This window comes from Agelaius phoeniceus, chromosome 26 (genome assembly GCF_051311805.1).
Source record: "Agelaius phoeniceus isolate bAgePho1 chromosome 26, bAgePho1.hap1, whole genome shotgun sequence".
Taxonomy (NCBI): Eukaryota; Metazoa; Chordata; class Aves; order Passeriformes; family Icteridae; genus Agelaius; species Agelaius phoeniceus.
Window position 1 is genome coordinate 2,401,135 of NC_135290.1, and position 23,258 is coordinate 2,424,392.

At 55.3% G+C, this 23,258-nt stretch overlaps 1 protein-coding gene across 5 annotated transcripts in view; it reads left to right on the top strand.

Annotated features, from left to right (window-relative positions):
• The first annotated feature begins 3,067 nt into the window (after nucleotides 1-3,067).
• Nucleotides 3,068-23,258, top strand: part of ZNF385C (zinc finger protein 385C) — a 69,117-nt gene continuing 48,926 nt past the window's right edge. For 4 of the 5 annotated variants that reach the window (XM_054649412.2, XM_077190920.1, XM_077190918.1 and 1 more), the window contains exon 1: nucleotides 3,068-3,219. In XM_054649412.2, the coding sequence (XP_054505387.2) occupies nucleotides 3,183-3,219 (37 nt within the window). In that variant the 5' untranslated portion in view covers nucleotides 3,068-3,182. The remainder of the gene's footprint in view (nucleotides 3,220-23,258) is intronic. The other variant, XM_077190921.1, reaches the window with a different exon arrangement.

The following is a 23,258-nucleotide window of genomic DNA, read 5'->3' on the forward strand; positions in this document are numbered from 1 at the left end:
ATTCTGTCTCTGACCCTCTGAGGTCTGTCTGGCAGGTCAGTTCATGGCACAGTGTCTGCCCTTGGGGTGGTGTTGGCTTTATTTACAATAATTTCCCAATACCTATCACCTATGTTAGACAGTCTGTCTCTACTTTAAACCAATCCAGAAGTGTCACCATCACCCAGAAGATGGAGGGCAGGAAGAAGGAGGAGAAAGACAGGACAGGCCCAGATTCCTCCATCTTGCCTCTTGGGCCCCCATTCTAAATCCCCCAAATTCTACTTTTTCACCCTGTGACAAATGAACTATCACTCTACTCAAACTCTTGTGGCTTGTAAATCCTCACACAAAGTTGGTAAATGTTTCCATGGGTTAAAGTCAAAGGCACAAAAGGTGGTTTTGACTCCGTGCCAAGGTCTCTGAGCCATCCAGGGCAGCCAGAGCAATGTCCTGGGTTCTGACAGAATCCAGTGGGTGCTGCAGGAGGGATCCTCCTCCCCTGGGCTGCTGTGGTTCCACATTTGGGATTGGCAATGTCCCAATGGGATCGTGGCTGGGACAGCTTGTCACCCCTACCATCACCTGTGTCACTGGAGAGCTGCCACCCCCGTGTCCCTGGCAGTGCCAGCACCTCCCTGCCTGGGGCAGGTCAGAGCTGCCAAAGGATGAAGAACATTGCTCTGATTGTCAAACTCCCTGTTTGCTGAAAGCAGAGCTGCTGAGCTCCAGAAAGGAGAAGAAAGAGGAAACATTGCCCTGAGAGTGCCCATTCCTTCCTGGCAGTGCCCATTCCCTCACAGCTCCCTCCTTCCTGGCAGCACCCAATCCTCTTTCCCCAGAGGCTCATTTCTGCCTTTTCAAATGCTCAAAAATTGCTGTACAGAACTGAAAATGGGGTTGGGAGAAATTTTATGAGCAGCTCCAGTGTGATGGAGGGGCTGGGTGTGCTGTGCCCTCTGCTGCTCTGTCCCGTGGCACTTCAGGGTGCTGCAGCTTCAGACGACCTTCTCTTCATTTAGAGTTTTGTCTTCAGCTTTGGAGATATCTGCAGCAACCCAAAATGTCTGAGGGTGACCGTGGTCTTGGCACAAACAAGGACGAAGGGCTGTCCTTGGAAGGGAGAAGCCAGAGTTCACATGGAGAGGAAGAAATGCATCCATGCATCCCCAGTGCTGAAATTCTGGGAGCTGTGGGTCATCTCTGCACTTCCTGATCCCCATGGAAGGGGAGTATTAAGCTGTTTCTTCTCAAATTTTGCATCTTGAATTTCTAATTTGTAGCTCAAATAAAGGAGAGACAAAAGATCATTTAGTCACTCTGCCAACAGGGGGTACATTCCTACATCAGGATGAGGCTGGAAGGGTTAAAGTAAATGAAAAAAGTGTGGAGAAGACCCAGCCCTGCCTCAGCTCCTTGGAGAGGAAGGCTACACCATCATCATCAGGCTCCTGACAGCCAAGGTACAGCAAAGTTTGAGATCCATTAGAGCGCCTGTAATTATTTATAGGGACGGAAAAAACCCCATCCTACACTGTGAAAATCAGACGGCACAGCCAACAAATGCACCGAGCTTTGGCAAAAGGGCTCTGAAAACCCGGGGTGATTTATGGTGAGCCAGGCTGAGGCTCAGTGGTGCCTCCTGGGGACCCGGCTCTGCCAGCAGCAGGGAAAGGCACTCCTGGTGTGGACAGGAGGGATCTGCTGCTGCTGGGCCACCTGCTCGAGTTCCAGCATCTCCAGACCCAGAGGCAGCTCACACTGGGACTCCTCGCTCCTGGCATCCTCCTCCCTGGCAGGTCCTGGAGCCTCCTGCGGGCATGGAGGGGGTTTGGAGCAGCTCTGCCCCAGTTTCTGCATCCTCCAGCCAGGGGCAGCAGGGGGACCAATCCCACCTCTGCCTCCTGGCACCAGTTCTGTGTTTTTGTGGAAAAGCAGGGAGCAGGCAACTGCTCTGGGAGGCAGGAGCCCCTGGGTGCCTGCTCCAGAGCACAGGGCTCTTGGCCAGAGCAGCTCCCTCCCAAAGCTCAATTAGCAGTTTTTGGGAAGTGCTTTGAGCACCTCTGCAAAGTGTCCTGGAGGAGGGCAAAATGTGATTATATAACGTGTCTAGACAGTGAATTCCTCGGGGCGGGCAGCAGGAGGCTTTTCTATCTCCTCTCCTGTGTCAGCACTGTTTGGCCCCGCTGAAAGGTTCTGGGAGCTGCTAAAATATTAACAACGATGACAGCGACAGCCCAGCTCAGACTTTTGCACTTAAAATTGTTGATCTTAGCACAAGGCTGAGCGCAGAGGCGCCTTTGCCTGGCGGCACCTCGAGCTCCAGCTGCGATGACAGAGGAGCCAGGAGCGTCTCCCTGCCGTCCCCTCCCTCCATCCCGCCCCTTGGCCCTGCCTCTCCATCCTGGAGCAGCCGGGCATGGCCGCGGTTCTGTCCCTGCCTGCTGGACATGGGTCGGAGCAGGGGCTCTGCCATCGGCAAAGAACTGCATGTCACCTCCCTGGGGCTGTCACCTCCCTGGGGATGCCACCTCCCTGGGGATGTCACCTCCCTGGCGCTGTCACCTCCCTGGCGCTGTCACCTCCCTGCAGAGCCGGGCTGTCTGTGCCACTCAGGGTGTGGGTCTGGGACCTGACCCCTCATTCTCCGGGGCGCTGGTCACGCACAGCATCCCAGGACCCTGAGAAATTCGGGTGTCCTCCCCACAGCCCCGCGGTGTCACCCCCCTCTGCGCCCCAAGCCACACACCTCAGCGACCCCTCAAACCCTCCGGAAAGAGCCTGGGCAGCTCCTCCACCTTCAGTGCCACCATCCCAGCCCAGGGCAGCCGTGACCGAGGGGTGCGCGACGGGAGGATGGCCCCGAGGCGCTGGCGCCGCTGCGGGATGCGGAACCGGGATGTAGCACCGGGATGCTGCACGGGGATGCAGCTGTGGGATGCAGCCCCGGAATGCAGCACCGGGATTTAGCACCGGGATTTAGCACCGGGATGCAGCTGCAGGATGCAGCACCGGGATGCGCCGCTGCCGTTCCCCCTCCCACTCCGTGCGGCGCCGAGGGGGGGTTGGACCGCGGCGGCGCGCGCGCTGCCTTCATCCCCCCCTCCTTTCCTCCTCCTCCTCCTCCTCCTCTTCCTCCTCCTCCTCCTCCTCCTCCTCCGAGAGCGCGCTCGCACGGCCGGGAGCGAGGAGCCGGCGGGAGGATGCTGCAGACGGCGGCGGAGCCGGGCGGCTGGGCAGGTAGCGGCGGCCGCGGGGCCGGGCTGTGGGCACGGGCAGTTGCAGGCTCAGGAAAGTTGCGGGAGGTGGCGGGGGATGCGCTGGAAAGGCCCCGGGATTCGGGATCGGGGCCGGGTGCTCGCCCCGCTCCCCGCGCTCCATCCCAACGGGACAGGGGCAGGGGCGGCGGGGGCGGCGGGACCCCGGCCCGGAGGGGTCAGGAGGGAGGGGAAGTTCTTGAGCGGAACTTTAGCGAGGTTCCCTCTCCGAGCGGGACCCGGTAACCCCGGCGGGTCCCGTACCCCCGGCACCGTGGGACCCCCACGGGTACGTGCGGGGCCGGGCTCTGCCGCAGCGCCTGGGCATGGGCAGCGTTGGCCCAGGAGGTGTCGGGGGTGCGGCCCAGGTGGGGCAGGGGGCGGTGGAGCCGCGCTTGGGCCCCTCCGGGCCCGGCTGTGCTGTCACCGTGCGCAGCGCAGCCCGGAGCTGCGTCCCTGCCGGGATCCGGACTGCGAGAGCTGCGCTGGGAACGGAGCCGAGGCTCTGGCTGCCTCCACGGGGACTCTTGGCTCTCACGGAAAGGACCTTCAGAGAGCTGTACAAAAGCTCTTTCTGTTGGCTGTGTCTCCGGGTGGGAGCAGCGCGGTGCCCTGCTCCAGGAATGTGGAGGCAGAAGCGGATTGACCGCTCTCCCCCGGCCTTTTCCAACAGACTTCGCTAACTCGGAGCAGCAGTGAGTTATGCTGGGAGCTTTTAAAGAGTTTGCATCGGGGTGGGCAGGGCTGGCGCTTGCTCTGCCCCAGGGCAAAGCCCGCGGATGCCGGCGCAGGGACGTGCCCGTGCCTGCCCTTGGCAGCGCCGGTCCTGCTGGATGGGCGGGTGGGAAAACAACAGCTTGGCACAAGATTGGCTTGCAGAGCAAAACTTGAAAGTGCTGCTTAAACAGAGGAGATGATTCTGCGTGAAGGGTGAGGGGTCAAAAGCCTGGCATTGCCAGGTTGATTCAGCAGCACTGGCACCTTGCTGCTGGAGCTGCCCCTGCCAGGGCTGGATGTGTCTGTGGGTCCCACGAGGGATGGCAGCACTTGTGCCCTACAGGGATGAATTTTGGGTGAAAATGTGAGGCAGGAGCTGGCCCTGCCCTTCTCAGCACTTTGGCTTCACCCCCTGCTCACCTGGGCTGTCTGAGTGGGGAGTGGAGGTGTTTGTGTCTGCATGTGGGGCACAGGGCCTGAAAATAGCACCAATGGGCACTGTGTGTGGCAGCCTGCAGATAAATGAGGCTCTGTCCCGGCTGCCAGCCTGGCTGGGAGTTTCTTCAGCCACCACCATCCAAATCCACCACCAATGACTTTTTTGTAAGTGACTGCAGGTGTTTTCCAATGGGGCATCCAGCCCAGTGGCTTTGCTGAATGTTTGTCGCTTGGGTGGAAGGGCTCGGTGGGGATGGAGGAGCTGTGTTGGTCCCTTGGTAGCTGCCAGTGTGATTCTGCCAGCCAGAAACTCTCGTGCCCCGTGCAGAGTTCAGGGCAGGGTGAGGATGCCGTGTGCTGTGGATTCTGTGCTTGCTCTGTAATCTGCCACGTGCGTTGGGAAAAGGCTGCTGTGACCCTGGATGTGGCTCTGCCTGTGAATGCACAGAGCAGGATCTGCGTTAGCAGGGCTGTGACGTCACGCCAGGCTGTGCCTTCCTGCTGTGAGCCTTGTACACCAGCATCCCTGAGCTGGCATCCCTGAGCATCCCTGAGCATCCCTGAGCTCACATCCCTGAGCATCCCTGAGCTCCCATCCCTGAGCTCCCATCCCTGAGCATCCCTGAGCATCCCTGAGCATCCCTGAGCTCCCATCCCTGAGCATCCCTGAGCATCCCTGAGCTCCCATCCCTGAGCATCCCTGAGCATCCCTGAGTTCACATTCCTGAGCATGCCTGGGCTGGCATCCCTGAGCATTCCTGAGCTCTCATCCCTGAGCATCCCTGGGCCCCCATCCCTGAGCTCCCATTCCTGAACATCCCTGAGCTTGCACCCCTGAATTCCCATCCCAGAGCTGGCATCCCAGAGCTGGCATTGCTGAGCTCCCATCCCTGAGTTCCCACCCCTGAGCTCCCACCCCTGAATTCCCATCCCAGAGCTGGCATTGCTGAGCTCCCATCCCTGAATTCCCATCCCTGAGCTCCCACCCCTGAATTCCCATCCCTGAGCTCCTCTTTGCCTGGGGCTCCAGAGCAGCTGCTCTCTCTCACTGCCCAAGTGCTGCTAAACCCTGACAGAGCAGCAGCCTCTGCATGGAGAATTTGGGAGGCTGGTTTAATAGTCCCAGAAGTGATAAACGTTTCTGGGAGCTGGTGGCTCACTGGGCTTGGACCTCAGTGCTGGGCTGTGGAGGGGCTGCATGTCCTGCCCATGGTGGGTGAGGGCTGGGGGCTGGCTGCTCAGGTGAGGAGGTTCCATCCTGATGGAGTGGGCTCAGGGCAGCCATCCATGCCATGCCATGCCATGCCATGCCATGCCATCCATGCCATGCCATGCCATGCCATCCATGCCATCCCATGCCATGCCATCCATGCCATGCCATGCCATGCCATGCCATGCCATCCCATCCCATCCCACCCCACCCCACCCCACCCCATCCCATCCCACCCCATCCCACCCCATCCCATCCCATCCCACCCCATCCCATCCCACCCCATCCCATCCCACCCCATCCCATCCCATCCCTCCCCACCTGCCTGATGTTCTCTGCTCTGTTTATGGGGGTTCATGCTCTGCCCACCATTCCCAGCTGTCCCAGCACAAAGTGCCACCTGGGGACAAGGACAGGGACATGGACAGAGCTCATTCTGCCTCCTGTTCATCCCCATGGGCTGCCAGGGATGTGCAGAGCCTGGAGTGATGCTGTGGCCCACCTGGCTGTGGCCATCTACAGCAATTCCAAAATTCCCCAAACACTCCTTGAGCATTGCCCCAGCCCCCTCAGACATCAGCTCCTAAAGGAACCCTGGTCTTTGGGCTCTTATTTGTTGTATTTCTGGGGATCTTCCTCTTGTTTGGCTTTTATCTAATGTTCCTGGGGAGATCAATGTGTTTCTAGGAGTGCACAGCACAGGTTTGCTATCGACTGAACCTTTGCAGGGATGTTCCCAACCCAGCACTGGATATGTCACATCCTTTTACGCTGGTGAATTTCCAGGGCTAAAAGCAAACCTGCTGTGGAAGCACCAGACAGTCTCCAAAAATGCCAGACTTACACATTAAAAGGGCAAAAATTTCCTTTCCAAGCCCTGCAGCCCTTCCAACTGCTTCTCCTCAGCTCAATCAGGACTGGAGTTTGAGTGTTCCAAAGCCAGAGCCCTCAGTTCTGCAGCTCTTTAATCATTTCTAGGGATGATAAAAATGCAAAAATGTGCTCCCAGAGCAGAATAATGAAACCCATGAGGGTCTATTTGTCAATTTAGCAACGATATTGTGATGTACAAAGGCTGTTTCTTAGTGTGATGTTCTGAGATTGCCTCCAAAATAGCTCCATAATTTCTGTGTCAGAAAGCCCCTGTCAGGAATTATGTCTGTGCTCTCAAGGAAACCCAGGCTGCAGCTGCCACCTAACAACTGCTCCATTTCTCTTAGAAATACAACAATTTACTTGCCAGTCATCGAAGGGAACCTGCAGATTGAGGAGCCATGAGCTGCTCTGTGAGCAGGAGATGCCCCAGCTGTAAAAACTGCTCCATCTCTCTTAGAAATACAATTTACATGCCAAAGGGAACCTGCAGATTGAGGAACCATGAGCCATTCTGTGAGCAGGGGGTGCCCCAGCTGTAAAAACTGCTCCATTTCTATTAGAAATACAATTTACTTGCCAGTCATTGAAGGGAACCTGCAGATTGAGGAGCCAGGAGCTGCTCTGTGAGCAGGGGGTGCCCCAGCTGTAAAAACTGCTCCATCTCTCTTAGAAATACAATTTACATGCCAAAGGGAACTTGCAGATTGAGGAGCCAGGAGCTGCTCTGTGAGCTCTGTGATGCCCCAGCTGTAAAAACTGCTCCATTTCTCTTAGAAATACAATTTACATGCCAGTCATTGAAGGGAACCTGCAGATTGAGGAGCCAGGAGCTGCTCTGTGAGCTCTGTGATGCCCCAGCTCCCATGGGAGCTCCCCTGGTGCAGGTGTTGGCATTTCAGAGGCATCAGGATGCCCTGGCCGTGGCTCCAGGCTGTGGGCACAGGGGAAATTTTGCTCTGCATGTTTGTGTGGTGTTCCCCAAGCACTCCTGACTTCACAGGGGCTGAAGGCACAGAGAATCCCTGGCTGTCAGAGGGCCCTTTATTGTTTGGGGTTTTTTTTATATAAACCCCATCACTTTTCCCCCTGCAATGTAAACAGTGTAAATTCGTTCATTGTAAACAATGTAAAATTCATTCCCCAGGATGAATCCTGGCAGAGGGGCTGGAGGTGGGCTTGGGGCCCTGCAGGGGTGGGCTCAGGAGGAGTCCTGGTCATGGGGGAGGCTTCTGGGGGAACCTGGCTCTGGTGAGAGCTCCCAGCCCTTGATACAGAACAGATCTGTGCTGCTTTGAAATGGGAGCGCTCCTGAGTCGTGATTTTCCCTGGCCTAATTATGGAAATTTTTTAATTAGTTGATAAGAAAGATCACAGGGAAATTGCAAAGGAAACATTTTGAGGTGAAGCCCTGATCTGGGCTGGGTCTGCCTGGACTCAGGAGCTGCCCCAGCTGCTGGACCTTGCTCAGGCAGCAGGGGCTGGGCTCGGGCTGCTGGGGGAGCTGGGCATCCTCGATGCTTCTTTGGGTGAAGGTTTGGATTCCCCTGGCCCACGGGTGTGATGCTGGCAGCTCTGTGCCTGCTCTGCTCACTCCTGGTCAGGGGATGAGCTGGGGGCTCTGCTGATGCCACTGTGCCTCCAGTCTGAGCATTTCTGCTCCTGACATCTGGCCCCTGCCTCTTGCTCTGCAGCAGGAGCTGTTGGATGAGGGGTGGGTTTTGCCTGTTTAAGCTCATGGGGGGGTTCTCATCTTCCTACACCCCCATGAGTTCTCTGAGAGCTCTGCTGCCTTGGAGCTGGGAGAATTCTGCCCTGGGGACATCTCTGGGGACATCTTTGTGAAACCACGTGGCAAAGGGCTAAGAGGCTTTTTTGGAGGATATTTTTCCCTTCATCTTTTGAAGCAGGAGAGATGTGCAAACAATGATTTCCCTCTTGCCACTTGGCCCTTGTGCTGCTGCCCTGGATGTCCCTGCCAGGACCAGGACAATGTGGCAGAGATGCCAGCGGCCACCACTGCTGGAAACCAGCAGGGAACGACCCAAACCTCCTGGTTTTTTGTGGATGTGGGTAACTTCTGCCACATTTTGGGTTTTTTTCTTCTGAACTTTCTCTGTCAGTTTGTGTGGCTTTGCCGCCCTTGGGTTTCCTCAGCCAGGTGCCCAGGGGGCGTCAGCGCTGTTTGTGTTGGTCGGAAGCGCTGCTGCTCCGCGTTCCTTTGAAGGGCCGGAGGCACAGAGCCGGTCTGTGCTCTTCTGAGGAGCCTCAAACGCTTGTAAGGGAAAAAAAAAATAAAAATCCTAAAAATCCCCAACAAGGGAAGCTTGTTCTGGAGCCAGCAGGAGACTGGGAGTGGCACAGAGCCCTGCTGGGCTGGGGCAGGGGCTCCCCCCGGGGCAGGTTCCTCCACCTCAGAGCCCTCCCAGCCAGAGCTGGGTGTGCTTCCTCTCATCCAAAGCCAGAGCCTATAAATATCCCATCTCCAAATTTTCAAGAAGTATTAGGAACTCTCCAGGCTTATTTTTGAGGGCTGTTACGAAAGGGTTTTAGAGGATTAAAGCTCTCCCAGATTAATCTGTGCTCAGCAAGGGCAGTGCTGGCACCCCAGGCGTGGGATGCAGGGGGTTCACCATCAATCCTGGGCTCCCCACTCCCCATCTGACTGGGAAATGGGGCAGCTGGACTGGTGGGAAGGGGGGAACACTCCCACAGGGCCATGTTCCCTGTCCCCAATTTCTCCCAAGCCCCCCAGCCCTGCCCAGCATCTGTAGTGCTGCAGGATTGCACAGGTCAATGTCAAATTTCTGCTCCCCCTGGTTTCCAGAGGAGGTAATTAGCCAGCAGGTGTAATTAGCCAACAGCACTGGGCTGTGGGGCAGTGGGAACACTCCCACAGAGCCATATTCCCAGTCCCCAATTTCTCCCAAGCCCCCCAGCCCTGCCCAGCATCTCTAGTGCTGCAGGATTGCACAGGTCAATGTCAAATTTCTGCTCCCCCTGGTTTCCAGAGGAGGTAATTAGCCAGCAGGTGTAATAACAATTCAATAAGTGTGTCAAAGAAGTGAGCCAGTCGTGGTGCAGAGCACGCTGTGCCTTTGGAGGAGTCTCCCAAGGGCTGGGCAATGCCAGAGGGGAAAACAGCAATTCCCTTGTCCAGGCTGGGGTCTGTCCATGCTGGGTCTCACTCCTGGCCAGGAAGGGACCTGGGGCTGGCACTGCAGGGCTCACACCTGAGCCAGGATCTCACTTTCCTGGCCAGATGTGGAGGGAGATGGGGACTCATGTGCCCCATGACCATGGAAGGCACAAAGCAGGATCCCTGGGCAGGATGGGCACAGAGCAGTGCAGAGATGAGACAAAGGGATTTAGAGACACCTGGCAGCCACCTGCACCTGCTGCAGTGCCAGTGCTGCTCCCACGGGCATGGGGGCTCTGGACCCTCCCAGGGAAGTGCCAAGGTGAGTTCTGGTGGCACAAAATCATCTCCAGCACCTGCTGGCTCTTGGCATCTGCTGGGAAAACTTTTCAGTTTGCCCTTGGGAACATTTCTCCTCCTAGGGACTTGGGCAAACCCTCTGGCAAGAGCACAGTGGTGCGTGGCAGAGATGCTGGCATTCAGCAGGATGCCCTGAGAGCCCTGGGAGCAGCTGCCCACTGCCCACCCACCCCCAAGGAGCTTTTCCTTCTCCCTCCAGGGACGGGAACCCAACCCCTGTGCGGCCCCAGCTGGCTCTGGGGTGGCAGATGATGCAGAATCCTTGGAGGGTCAGGGTGATGAGATGCTGAGGTACCAGGCAGGGTCCTTACTAGGCCTGTGGAAGGTGGTCTCAGGTCTTGAGGGGCTGCAGAGGGTTGTGCATGGCCCTGCTGAGACAGAGCCTCTGCCCCCAGCACAGGGATGGGCAGGGCAGGCAGGGTCACAAGGAGCCTCTGAGGAGGATTTGGCCTCTCCCTGCCTGCCCTGGCTCCAGCAGGGCTTTGATGGGTGTAAATCAGTAACAGAGAGCAGGAAATCCTGCAGAACCCAGACCCTGCTGACCCTGCCACCCCCAAAGCCCCTCCTGCAGTGGGATCAGGCACTGCCCACTGCCAAGCTGGGTGCCAAAATTCCTGCCTCTCTTCACCTGCTGGCAAGGCGTTGGAAGAGGGAGAATTCTTGAAAACATAAACCAAATAAAATTAGATCTTCTGGTAAGGGATTAAATGGGGGCCCTCAGCTGTATTTATAGAAGGTTCAAAAGTAAATCTGTTCCCAGACTGAATAAATATTTTGCTCAGGCAGGCACGATCTTCAGTTCATCTCTCTTGCAAAGACTTGAGTGAGAGGGGAATTGATTTTCTCCAGCCTGAACAAGGCAAGAGCCTCTCAGACCCAGATAGGGAGTGAAGTCCCATTATCGGCTGAAATGGGGAAGCAGCTGGGAAATCATTAAAGAGAAAGCAAAGACAAAGCTGCTTTAAGGAGGTGACAATTCGCTGTCCTCCGAGGACATCCCTGAAGCTGCTTTGGGGCAGTGCTGCCCTGCCCCCATGAGAGAGTTTGGTGGCACTTTTTGGTGACATTTTGCAGGTGTCCGTGGGAGATGGGAGTGGCTGGCACTGGTGGCGTTGGTCATTGTGTGATTGCGCAGACCCTGCCCAAGGAATGGCATGGGGGGCATGTCCTGGTTTAGGGCAAATTTGGGAGAAAACCTCCAAAGGGGCCCCTTCAGAAAGAAACCCACACAGCCCCTTCCCACAACCGGTTTGGGAAGGATTCCTTGGAGGGAAGTGGAAAGAACCTGTTTATTTACCAGGCACAGCACCCCCAGCACACAAAATGAACAATACCAGGTGACACCACTCTGTCACTGCTCTGAAATGATGACAAATTCAGAAAGTCTCTCCTGGGGGTGGTTGCTCTGTTCTCAGTCCCTCCTGTGCTGGGGCAGCTGCTGCAGCCACAAGGTGCAAACTCTTGGTGTTCCCAGGTCCCAGTCAGGAGCAGGTTCAGGTTGGTCCAAAAAAGGGAAAGGAGAAACAGTCCAGGGAAAATTTGGGCTGCTTAGCTAAACTAACTAATGAGCAGGAGCAAAAAGCAGGAGCAAAGCAGGAGCAAAGCAGGAGCAAAGCAGGAGCAGGAGCAAAGGGAAAAGCCAAGCAAAAAGCAAAAGCAGCACCATGCACTGCCCTGTCTCTCTGTCCTGCCAGCCGTGGGGGAGCGGCTGATAAGAAACCAAAACAAAACTTTCACTCTTCAGAGCCAGTCTTGAAGGCACAGGACATGATATCCAGCATGAACAGAGCACACAGATGAGGGTTCAAGCATCATAACATCACCCTAGGGCAGGTGGGACAGAACCCGCCTTCGACCAAGTCCAAGAAGGGAAGGAGTGGAACCCCCATGTGTTGGTTTCAAGCCAACCACACAGACCACTTATGCTTCTTTCTCATGAAAGAAGGTGGCTTCCCTGGGTGAGGGGGATCCATCCAGGTCTGGTGGCGGTGCCAAGGACATTGGCCTCATTCTGCATTCCTGCATGGATCACCTGGAGGTGTGGACCCGCTGACACAGGGCTGGAGCTGCTCTCACAACTCGGGTTTCTGCACTCGTAGCCTGTCGTTCTGTGGCTGCCCTGTCTGTAAGGATGAGAGGAAACTGCTGGCACATCCTCAGCCTGCAGGATGCAGCCATTGGTGCTCAGGCTGATGCAGGTGGCTCCGGGCAGAGGCTCCTCTGGCAGCGCCGGGTGCTCAGCACAATTCCAGCTCCAAGAGCTCCTGAATTCCAACCAGCACCCGGTGTTTGCAGACATCGGTTACAGCCACAACAAGAGCTCAGTGCTTTGCTCTTGATCAGGGCAGCTGCCAGGACGGTGCCAGGGCGGTGTGAGCTGCTCAGCCGGGGCTCCCAGTGCTGCTGGGGCTGCCAGGGCTGCCCAGGCTCCCGGGCATATTTTGAATTGGAAGCTCAGCCTGATCATAGGATGGAGTGCCCTGCTAAGCTCGACATGGCCAATAGGATGAGTAGGGCTAGGTTGAGGTCTGCTAAGGAGAATGGAAGGGGCAGTGGGGTTCAGATTGAGATTGCTAGAAGCAAGGCTGGTATTGGGGTAGCGATAAATAAGATTGGGGAGGATGTTGATGGTCGAATAGGCTCTTTGATAAATAGTTTTACTCCATCTGATAGAGGTTGTAGGAGCCCGAAAGGGCAAACATCATTTGGGCCCTTTCAGCCTTGTATGTAGCTGAGGATTTTGTACTCTACTAGCGTGAGGAAGGCTGCTGCAATTCAGATAGGAGAGGGCTGTGATGAGGTTGATTAAGAGAGGGGAGTTAGTCATGGGGGATGGTTTGAGTTAAGCTAGGGAGAGGATTTACATCCAAGACTGCCGGGGCTGCTGGGCCTGCGGAGGCTCCCGGTGCCACCGGGGCTCCCCAGCTCCCCTTGCCTTCTCCCAGGTCAGAAAGGACACAGTAAAAAGGAGAAATAAGAGCAAGCCAAAGCCCTTGGCAGTGTTTTCCAGCTTCTCCTCCCTGTTTTCCATGGCAAGAGCACATCAAGCAGATGTTGCCTGCAGGAAGGTGCCCAGCCCCAGGTGGGTGCCTGGTGAGGGAGCGGTGGCGGTGCCTGGCGAGAGTTTGCTGGGTGAGCTCTGTCCTCCCCGCGCTAAAAAAAGGCACGAAATGAGCAAAATTATGCGCTGAGTCACTGATTGTTCACCCGCTGCTTTAGTCACCAGCGCTCCCACACCGGGGACGCTCGCTGAGGGGGCACAAACCGAATTGTCACCGCCTTCAGTGGACGTGGCTGAGAGCAGCGACGAGCTCCTGCTGCACTCCCAGCTCCTGACACCACACCGCCCATCCACGGCCGCAGGAGCTGCTCAATTAATGCCAGCTCCCTGATGAATGCGCTGATTAATCGCGGCCGCGTGCGGAGGTGGTGGCAGGGGACAGCTGCAGTGTCCCGTGTCGCTGTCCTGGCTTCTGTCCTCCCACGGGCCCACCGAGGGACACTGGGACGGTCCCCCCCCTGCTCAGCCCCCTCGGAGGGGGCTCTGTGCCTCAGTTTCCCCTCTGCTGCCCAGTGTCCCCCACCCATCCCCGCGCTGTTTTAACCCGCCGTGCCGGAGCCAAGCGTGTGTGAAAGAGCCTGTCTGAGCTCAGGGAAGAGCCATAAAGGGCCTATTTATGGAGCTGGCTCCTCACAATGTTTTCAGACACAGCCCTCGCATGTTTTCATAACAGCAACGCCTCCGCCTCTCGCCGGCTCCGGCGGCGCGGAGCCTCCCGCCGCTGTCCCGCGGGGAACCGGGGAACCGGGAGCCCTGGAAGGGGCTGGAGGCTGCGGGGCTTCCCCTTGGCATCCCGGTGCGGCCCCGAGGCGGCTCCAGGGCCGTGCCTTGGAGCCGTGCCCGGCACGGACACGCTCGGACCCTGGCACGGCCGGGCTGCGGACGGAGCTGTCAGCGGCCCCTCTGCCCCGGCTGCCTCATCCCCGCCTGTGTCGGGAGGATTCACCCACAAACATCAGAGGTTTATGTCCGAAAAGGAGGCAGAGGAGTCCTTTTGCTTTATTCAAATAAAGGGAGAGGCCATGGGCTATTCCCCCGGGATCTCTCAAATTTTTGGAGGGTGCAGCCTCCTTTTTATCCCAATTTTCCTTCTCTCTTTCCCCATTGGCTGCGGTACTTGAGAAGTACAGACTTCCCAACACGCCTGATACCAAAGATTTCCCTATAATGTATTACCCTCCCTTTTGTTAGGAAAATTAACCCACAAACATCAGAGGTTTGTGTCCAAAAAGGAGGCAGAGGAGTCCTTTTACTTTATTTGAATAAAGGGAAAGGCCATGGGTAATTCCCCTGGGATCTCTCCAGTTTTTGGAGGATGCAGATACAGCTGTGAGCTCCAGCTGCAGGCAGGCCTGGAGACCCTTGGTTTAGGTTACATTGCCTTATATACTTTTCTTTTAGTTACATTGCATTCTTTACTTTTCTTTTGGTTACAATGCATTATTTACTTTTCTTTGCTGAACATCTTCATACAGTAGAACCGATCTATACCTTAACTATTATCTCTAGCCTATCATAACTACTGTAATTACCATATTCATGTCACTGATCTCCAGTCACTCAAAGTCAGTACATTACAGTTTAAGCTAGAAGTTGTTTTTTCAGTTTTCTTGCAGTGGAAAATTCTGAGACCTTTTTTCTACTTGCAACTTTGCTGCCTTGTTTGCCTGTGCTATCTTTCTGCTTGGTAAAAACATCTTCTTGTTTGGGGTGGGTTTATCCTTTGTTTTAAGTCATAAAAACCCTTCTAACTAACACACCCTTTGCCTCCTTGGTTATCCAGTGAGACTGGCTCAGCGATTCTTTTCTTCTATATCAAAACTTGCTTCCATCTCTATTCCTTCATCAGATTTAAAAATCTTTCTGCCAAGCACACATATCTGTGAGACTTTCCTGTCAAACTTTCATCCTTCCCAACATCATGAGTCCATTTTGGAATCCCTTTCAAACAGGAGCTCTCACCCACCCGAGCTCATTAAATAACCTTAAATAAATCCTCCAGCTGCCAGCCAGGGCTGGCTGCCCTCTGCCCTTCTGGGAGCAGAGGTTTCCCAGTCTAATTGGACACACGTGCTTCTCTCCTGACTCTGGTGACCTCCAGCACAGCCCAGGTTCTCACACTGCAGCAGCCGGGCAGCTTCAGCCCAGTGCTGCAGGAGCAGGGCTGGGGCTGCCAGGAGCTGGGAGAAGGATGGAGAAACCAAACCATGGTGAGAGGAGGGAATGAATCCAGGCCATGCTTGTCACTGAACTGATTAAACCCGAGCTCTGAAGCGCTTCTTCTGTCCTCTAGCCAGTGAGCAGTGTATAACTTCATTACTGCACATCCAGGAGTCGCTGAGGGATGTGGGCAATTCATTATCATCTGTCCCATTTCATTTCCCTGCCTGTCAGCTCTGGCATCCTGGTGCTCACAGGCAAGTCAGGGTTCCAAGGTGTGGCTGAGGCTGGAGGCCAATGCTCCTGCAGCACGGATCTTTCACCCCCACCACTCTTGGGGACCCCCAGCACCACCTGGGAGGCTCAGGGGTTTTTTGGCACCACCATCACCAAGCTCAGGGCTTTAGGGGCTTGGCTGTCAGCAGGGACCGCAGGAGCTGGATGTGCAGCATCACCCTGGGGACCCCCAACCCTCAGTGAGGGGAATGCAGAGGCCAGGGATGGTTTTAACCTGGGTTCTGACGCCTCTCTTAATGATGGTGCCATGGTGCTGTCCCCCGTGGGACAGGTCCCTCCTGCTGTCCCCCCCAGCCCCAGGGCAGCAGCACTGGGTCCTGCTGGGCTCTTCCTCAGATCCTGGGGACTAATTGCTCTGCAAAGAGCATTTCTCACGAGTTTCTTTCATAAGAAACGGTAACAAGGCTTTGATTTAGCTCTTCTTTTCCTTTCTCCCTGTCTTTTTTCCCTCCCTTCCTACCCCAAATGCAGAAGCCCCTTTGATCGTGCGGGTAACAAGCATCTCTGTTTGTGCTGGGGAGTTGTCAGTGTGCTAACATGACAGCACAGTCTCCTTGTCACCTCACACACAATGAGTTATTCCTCTCTTTGCACCATCCCTGGCATAAATGGCTGCTCCCAGATGGGCTTCTCACCCATCCTTAACCTCTGAGGTGATCCCTGCCCAGCATGGAGTGCTGGCCACTGCAGCTCACCCAAGGCTGCAGCAAAACGTTGCAGTGGGGAACTGTCAGCCTAGCTTGAAAGCAAATTGCTTTGCCAATTTATTTTCTTTCTTGTGTATGAACATATTTTTCTTAAAGGGATGCTGTCACATTAAATATGGAGCTGCCAACTGCAGGCATTAAAAAATCATGGGTCGTCCCATTTTCCTTCCTCCCACTCTAAATTCTGAGAAAACAATAAATTGGGGTGTTCTTTTTACTTGTCATCTGCCTTTCAGCTCCAGATGCTTTTTTGCAAACTTTTCCCAGCAGCTGGGAGGTTTGGGAGCGCCATGGAGCCAGGGGACAGGGGGCTGGCACTGGGGTGGCCCCTCAGCCACTTTGGGGTGTCCCTGGAGCTGGGGGGTCCCCAAGGGCAGTTCTGGTGCCCAGGAGCCTCCCCTGCTGCCACAGCTGAGGGGACTGAGCCATTTGCTGGTGAGGAAACCTCCCCCAAATCTGCCCCTGAAGGGCGCCCACGGTCAACAAGTGGTGGTGTCGCTTTGTGTCACTCTGTCACATCTCCTGTGACAGATGCTGAAAGTCCTTTCCAGCCTTTTATGTTCCCAAGCCCTTTTTTTTTGTTTTTAGGGAAGGTGATGGAAATAGTGTTTGTTGCACCTGGACAAGGTGTGTTTCCCTGCTGAGGGGGGGAAGGCAATCAGGCCTTTGTCACACTGAACAAACTTCATGGGAGTTTCTGGTGGGTCTGGGATGGGAGTGGGTCTGATCTGGTGTCAAGTGTCAGAAAACTCTCACATAGAAGAGATCTGATTGGAAACAGGTTCCAGATGGGGCTGGGTCAATGCTTTCCCTTCTTTCTGCTGCAGGTAGGGATAAGTCTCTTGCTACTCTTGAATTTTAAAGGAAATTCTCTTCCACAGCTGCACTTGCTGCAGCCTCTCAGCTCAGCAGGGCTCAGCTGCCCCCCAGCCCCACCACGTGGGCTCCAGAGCCTCCCCCAGCAGGGTGTTTGATAACATTGATTTTAATAAAGCTCTGGGCTTGTTTTGATGGACAGATCCAAAGCACTACATGGATTTAAACAGATCCCATTGCAAATGTCTCTATCTGATACCCCTGGCGTGACCAGACTGCAAATGTCACTTGCTTAGCACTATCAAATATTTAATTTGCCTTGTAATAGAGGAGCCTTTGAGAGCTCCAGCTTAGGCTGGAGGTCTCCTGTTAGCCAGCAGCTCTCCACAAATTCACTTAAAAGCCAATTTCTGCCCTGAAAAGCTCCTGATGCAGATGTGGGAGTGAGGGGAGCTGGGAGGGAAGAACTTCCCCACCTCTGCTGGGACCCTGCTCATCACTGTAAGTGCTCGTGGTGGCTCCTCACCTTTGCCAGGGGAACACGTGGGTGGGGGAAGGAGATTGGCGCTGCCATCCCGTGGTGCTTGTGCCAATGCTTGTGGTGTTGTGCCTCCACTGGTGACACAGCTGTCCATGCCTGCAGCGGGGGTGGAGGTCCCCAGGAGCTGGCCTGGGTCTCATTCTGGATCCTGCACTTGTGGAAAATCACATTTTCTGAGAATTTCCCTGTGGCAGCTTCAGCAAACAGTGAGGGGAGCACGAGGTGCTGCCAGGGCTCAGAGTCTCCCTGGGCATCACCTGGTTCTCTGTGCTTTATTTATTTATATTTATTTTATTTTATTTTATTTTATTTTATTTTTTATTTTATTTTATTTGTTTTAATTTAATTTAATTTAATTTTATTTTATTTTATTTCTTTTCTTTTATATTTTATTTTATTTTATATATTATTTTATTTTATTTTATTTTATTTTATATATTATATAATTTTATTATATATATTTTTATTTTATATATTATTTTATTTTATTTTATTTTATTTTATTTTATTTTATTTTATATATTATATAATTTTATTATATATAATTTTATTTTATGTATTATATTATTTTATTTTATTTTTTTTTATTTTATTTTATTTATCATATCACCCAGTGGCTCTGTGAGACCTGGCTCTGCCCTAGCCTTTGTGCTGACCACAAGAATCCTGAAGGATGCTGTGATCTTGTCAGGTTCTCCTCATCCGACAGAGATCCTGGGGACGTTTGGCCAGTGAGGGGGGGGTGAACCATGGAGCTCAGTCCTTCCTCTTCCTCTCTGTGCTCACACCTAGAGCCAAACCCTGGGATGGAATGTCTCTCTCCCTGCCCTGCTGCTTTCCCTGCTGGGCTGGGAGCAGGTGGCACTGCCCAGGTTTTGCTTCCTAGAGCAGACAGGCAGAGGAGCAGCTCTGCTCCCTCCACGGTGTCTCCTTCAGCCGGGTTTCAGCTGTCCTGAGCGGGGCTGGGATCTGCTGATTCAGGGGACAGCCAGCCCTGCATGCGGCGTTAATGATCTTGATGTGCAAAGGAGAGGACAGCGGCACCGCGGGATGCTCCCTGCCCTCCCCGGAGCCTGCAGGATGTCCCAGTGCCCTCCAGCCTGTGGCAACGGGGCTCAGGGGAGCCCCACGAGCATCTGAGGGTAAGAACTGGGCATTTGGGGGGTCACAACTGAGGGCTGGGGGTGGTCTGAGCCCTGTGCGTGTCCCCGTGCCAGGAGCCAGCCTGCAGAGCCCTTGAGGAGAGACAGCTCCCACTAATCCTTGCTCTGATGGTTTATGGACTGATCCTAAAATGTGCCTGGCTGTGGCATTAGCAGAGCATATGTCAGGCTTTGGGGGCAGCTGGTTTGATGCAGTGTTATGAAATGCTGGAATGCTGCAGCCATGGCCAGGCCCTCCCAAACCTGCAATCTGCCTGGGTCTGCTCAGGCCAGCACACTGAAACCTCTCCTGATGCCACAGCAGCTCCCCTGGGCCACCTCCCTGCCTGGAGCAGAGCCCCCTGTGCCCTTCCCATCGCTCCACCAGCACCCAGAGCCCCTTCTTGAAGTTACACAGGGAATTCTCTGCACCCAGCCTTCGATGCAGCCCCATTCCTCCTGTCCCCTGTCACTGAGAGCTGCTGTGAAATGACAGCACCCAGTGCCCCTTTATGAAATTACACAGGGAATTCTCTGCGTCCAGCCTTCGATGCAGCCCCATTCCCCCTGTCCCCTGTCACTGAGAGCTGCTGGAAGTGGCAGCACCCAGTGCCCCTTTATGAAGTTACAAGGGAATTTTCTGTGCCCAGCCCAGAAAGTTGCCCCATTCCCCCACCTCCTCTGTCAGGTGTGAGCACCCAGTGCCTTTTCATGAAATTACACAGAGAATTCTCTGTGCCCAGCCCAGAAAGCTGCCCCATTCCCCCAAGTCCCTTGGCACTGAGAGCTGCTGGAAGTGACAGCATCCAGTGCCCCTTTATGAAATTACAGTGAATTTTCTGCACCCAGCCCCATTCCCCCATGTCCCCTGTGAGGTGACAGCATCCAGTGCCCCTTTATGAAATTACACAGGGAATTCTCTGTGCCCAGCCTGGAATGCTGCCCCATTCCCCGTGTCCCCTGTCAGGTGTGAGCACCCAGTGCCCCTTTATGAAATTACACAGGGAACTCTCTGTGCCCAGCCCCATTCCCCATCTCCCCTGTCACAGAGCTGCTGCCAGGTGCATCCAGTGCCCCTTTACGAAGTTACAAGGGAATTTTCAGCACCCAGCCCCATTCCCCCATGTCCCCTGGCAGGTGACAGCACCCAGCGACCCTTTACGAAGTTACAAAGGAATTCTCTGCCCCCAGCCCCATTCCCGTGCCCCCTGTCACTGAGAGCTGCTGCCAGGTGCACCCGGTGCCCGCTCTTGGCTCAAGGTGGCCGCTCCGGTGCCACCCGTGCCAGCTGGCATGCCACCCCCCGCCCCGCGTGACAAAGCTCGGGGCTCCTGGGGACCCTGCAGAGCCTCGGGCACCGGGACGTGCCCGGCTCCGCTCCGGAGGCTGCTGATGAGCGCTGATTTAGTGGCGATCGAAGCGCGTTTGAAGCGCTCGGTGAAACCCGAGCCAGGCGCCTGCAGCTCTCCAGGCACGGGGTGCGGTGCCCCGAGGTGGCACAAGGGCAGACCCGGGCGGGCACGGCCGTGCCAAGGGCAGGGCTCCTCACCAGCACAGGTAGGAGCCTCCCGTGCCAGGCGGGGGCAGCGGGTGCTGCCTTTCGGAGGGCTGGGGTGGGCTGGGAATGGCCCGTGCCGGCCGTGAGGGCGCTGGGAGGATGGTGGGGGGCTCTGGGGGTCCCTGCTGGCTCTGGAGGGGGCACAGCCGGGTGTGGCAGGGCATGGCAGGGGCAGGATCGCAGGGCTGGGGATGGGATGCAGTGAGTGGAGCTGGGCTCGAGGGGCTGTGGCAGCTCGGGGGGTCCTTGCAGGTGTGGACAGGGACAATGGCGCTGGTCCTTACTCAGGGGGGTTGAGGGAATTTTGTCACAGCTCTTGGTGGCCACTTTGATGCCAATTACTTCTGCTGCTTTTATTTACTGTTGTGTAAATGGGAGGCAAGGAGGGTGCATTCAGTAGGATGTAACCTATTGAACACAAATAAGGTTTTTTTTTTCCTCCAGATTTCTTGCTCTCTTACCAAGTTCACGCGCTTTCTGTTCAGGTGGTGTTTCCCCTGATTGCTGAATGGAGAGATCTCCCCAAAAGCTCTTGTCAGGTCCCCTCAGCTCTGTGGCAAAGGCAGTTTGGCCTGGGGGGAGGTTCTGGCCATGTGTGCTGGCTCTCTTGAGTTCAGTCCAAACAAAAATCCCACGGGACACAAGCTGGTGCTGATGGCAGGAGGGAGCACGAGGGTCCCTGCTGGGGTGGGACACCCAGAGAACATCCCTGCACAGATGTGCATGAGAAATTCTGTCCAGGCTGGGATAGCAGCACTCCCTGTGCCTTTGTGGGTCTGCCCCAGGTTATTCAGGACACAGGAAATGGAACACAAATAATGGGAATGAGAATGGGAATAATGGGGAAAGAGCTGACCTGCATCAAAGCTGCTCCCTCATCAGGATTTTGGAGCTTGGCCAGAACCCCACTGCCCTGCTCATGTGCCTCATGCCCAGCCAGAGGCTTTTCTGGGGTGCTGTGGGGTGCTGTGGGGTGCTGTGGGATCCTATGGGAGGCTGTGGGATGCTGTGGGGTGCTGTGGAATCCCATGGGATGCAGTGGGGTGATGTGGGATCCTATGGGAAGCTGTGGGGTCCTGTGGGATCCTGTAGGATCCTGTGGGATGCTGTAGGATGCTGTGGGATCCTATGGGAGGCTGTGGGGTGCTTTAGGATCCTGTGGGATGCTGTAGGATGCTGTGGGATCCTATGGGATCCTATGGGATCCTATGGGATGCTGTGGGGTGCTGCAGGATGCTGTAGGATGCTGTGGGATCCTGTGAGATGCTGTGGGATCCTATGGGATGCTGTGGGGTGCTGTGGAGTGCTGCTTCAGCACAGTGTGTGGGATGGAGCCATTGCAGTGGCTGCAGCCCGTGTTGAAGTTGTGGTTCGTGGATTTTGCTCTGCATTCAGGAGCTGAGTGAAGGATGGCCCAGCACGGGGCTCCTTCCACAAACCAGCAGCCAAAGGGACACCCCTGTGAGCCCTGGCTCTGAGGGAAGGGCAGCAAGGAGTGCAGTGTCCCAGGGTGTCCCAGGGCCCGGGGAGGTGCCATTGGTGCTGCTCAGCCCGGTCACATCTGGGCAGGGGCGGGTGGGTGGCAGCTCTGCCCCATCCAGGAGAACCCTTGGGAAGGTCGCCCCGAAATTTGCCACTGCTTGTGATCCTCCTGCATGGAGGAGACAAAACCTCATCGCTCCTGGGGTGGGGTGGGTGGTGGAGCTGGGATGTGGTGACCCCGTGAGCTCAGAGCCACCCTGGGGGTGTCACTCAACCTTCACCCTGCCTCAGTTTCCCTCCTGTGAAAGGCAACACCCCCCCCCATCCCTCGGCCAAAAATTCCTCGATGCTTTGCTAAAAAAGTGAAATCTGCCCCAAAGCGGGCGCCAGTCAGGGCACTGCCAGCCTGCACACGTGCCACAACCTGTCCCTGTGACCTGTCCCAGCCACCCGTCTGCGGCCCTGACACCCGAGAAGCAGAACAGGCACAGAAGAAATTAAGTGAATGAGACAACAAGTGTGTGTGCAATTAGGACAGACCTTCAAACGCTGCCCCGGGGGCCGGGACAGGAGCTGCTGCCTAATCAGAGCAACAGCAGTGCCCGTTCTAAAGACGAGGGAGACTTTGGGGATACTTTGTCCACATAATGTTCCAATTTTAGCTCTGCGTCCTGGGATGTAATTGCATTAAAAATACCCGGGGAGGGGGAGGATGCCAAGGGCAGCCGGCGACCTGCCTGGGCTGGCTGTCCCCGAGGCCCCGGCTCACATTCCTGCTGCTGATCGGCTCCCAGATCTGCTTTCCGGTCGTTCTGTTAATGGTTATCCTGGGAAAGGCTCTGCTGGCAGCCAGAGGGAACATGTCCTGCTCCTTTGGGCAAGATGAAACAGGAAAGATCTATCAATGGGATTGCCTGGCAAAAGATTTTCACAATATGGAAGCTGTAAGTGAGATTGAAATGAAAGCAAGGTTTGAGATCCCTCAGTTACTGAACAACTGGAAAACAATGGCATGGCCAGCTGAAGGTGGCCTTTTGATGGAACAACACCCTCTGCTTGCAGACAGGCCCAAGGCTCAGAGCAGACCCTGCCAGCTTGGCAGAAGGGGCCCAAAGAGGAGTTTTTAGGGTTTAAAATGTAACACAGTGTGGTAATGTAATGATTCTTATAGGCTGTATGGAAATGCTATAGGATTTGTATCTTGTACTGGATTGGTTAGTGAGAATTAGAATATTCAACACAGAAGAAGATTGATGGTATTGTAATGGGAACTTCACGCTCTTACCCCTTTTACTCTCTCACCCTCTCATCCTCTCTCCCCCTCTCTTCTCTCAGCCCTGCTCTGAGCTGTGCCTGGCAGCTCCCAGCAGGGCCCTGCACTTGAGCCTTTGCAATAAACCCCAAATTCCTGACCTGGCTGCAGAGATCTCTGCTCTCCATCCATCCCCACCGTCCCAGCCCCTGCACTCCTGCACTGCAGCCTGGAGGTGGCCCCGGGTGTCCCATCCATGGCTCAGCCCA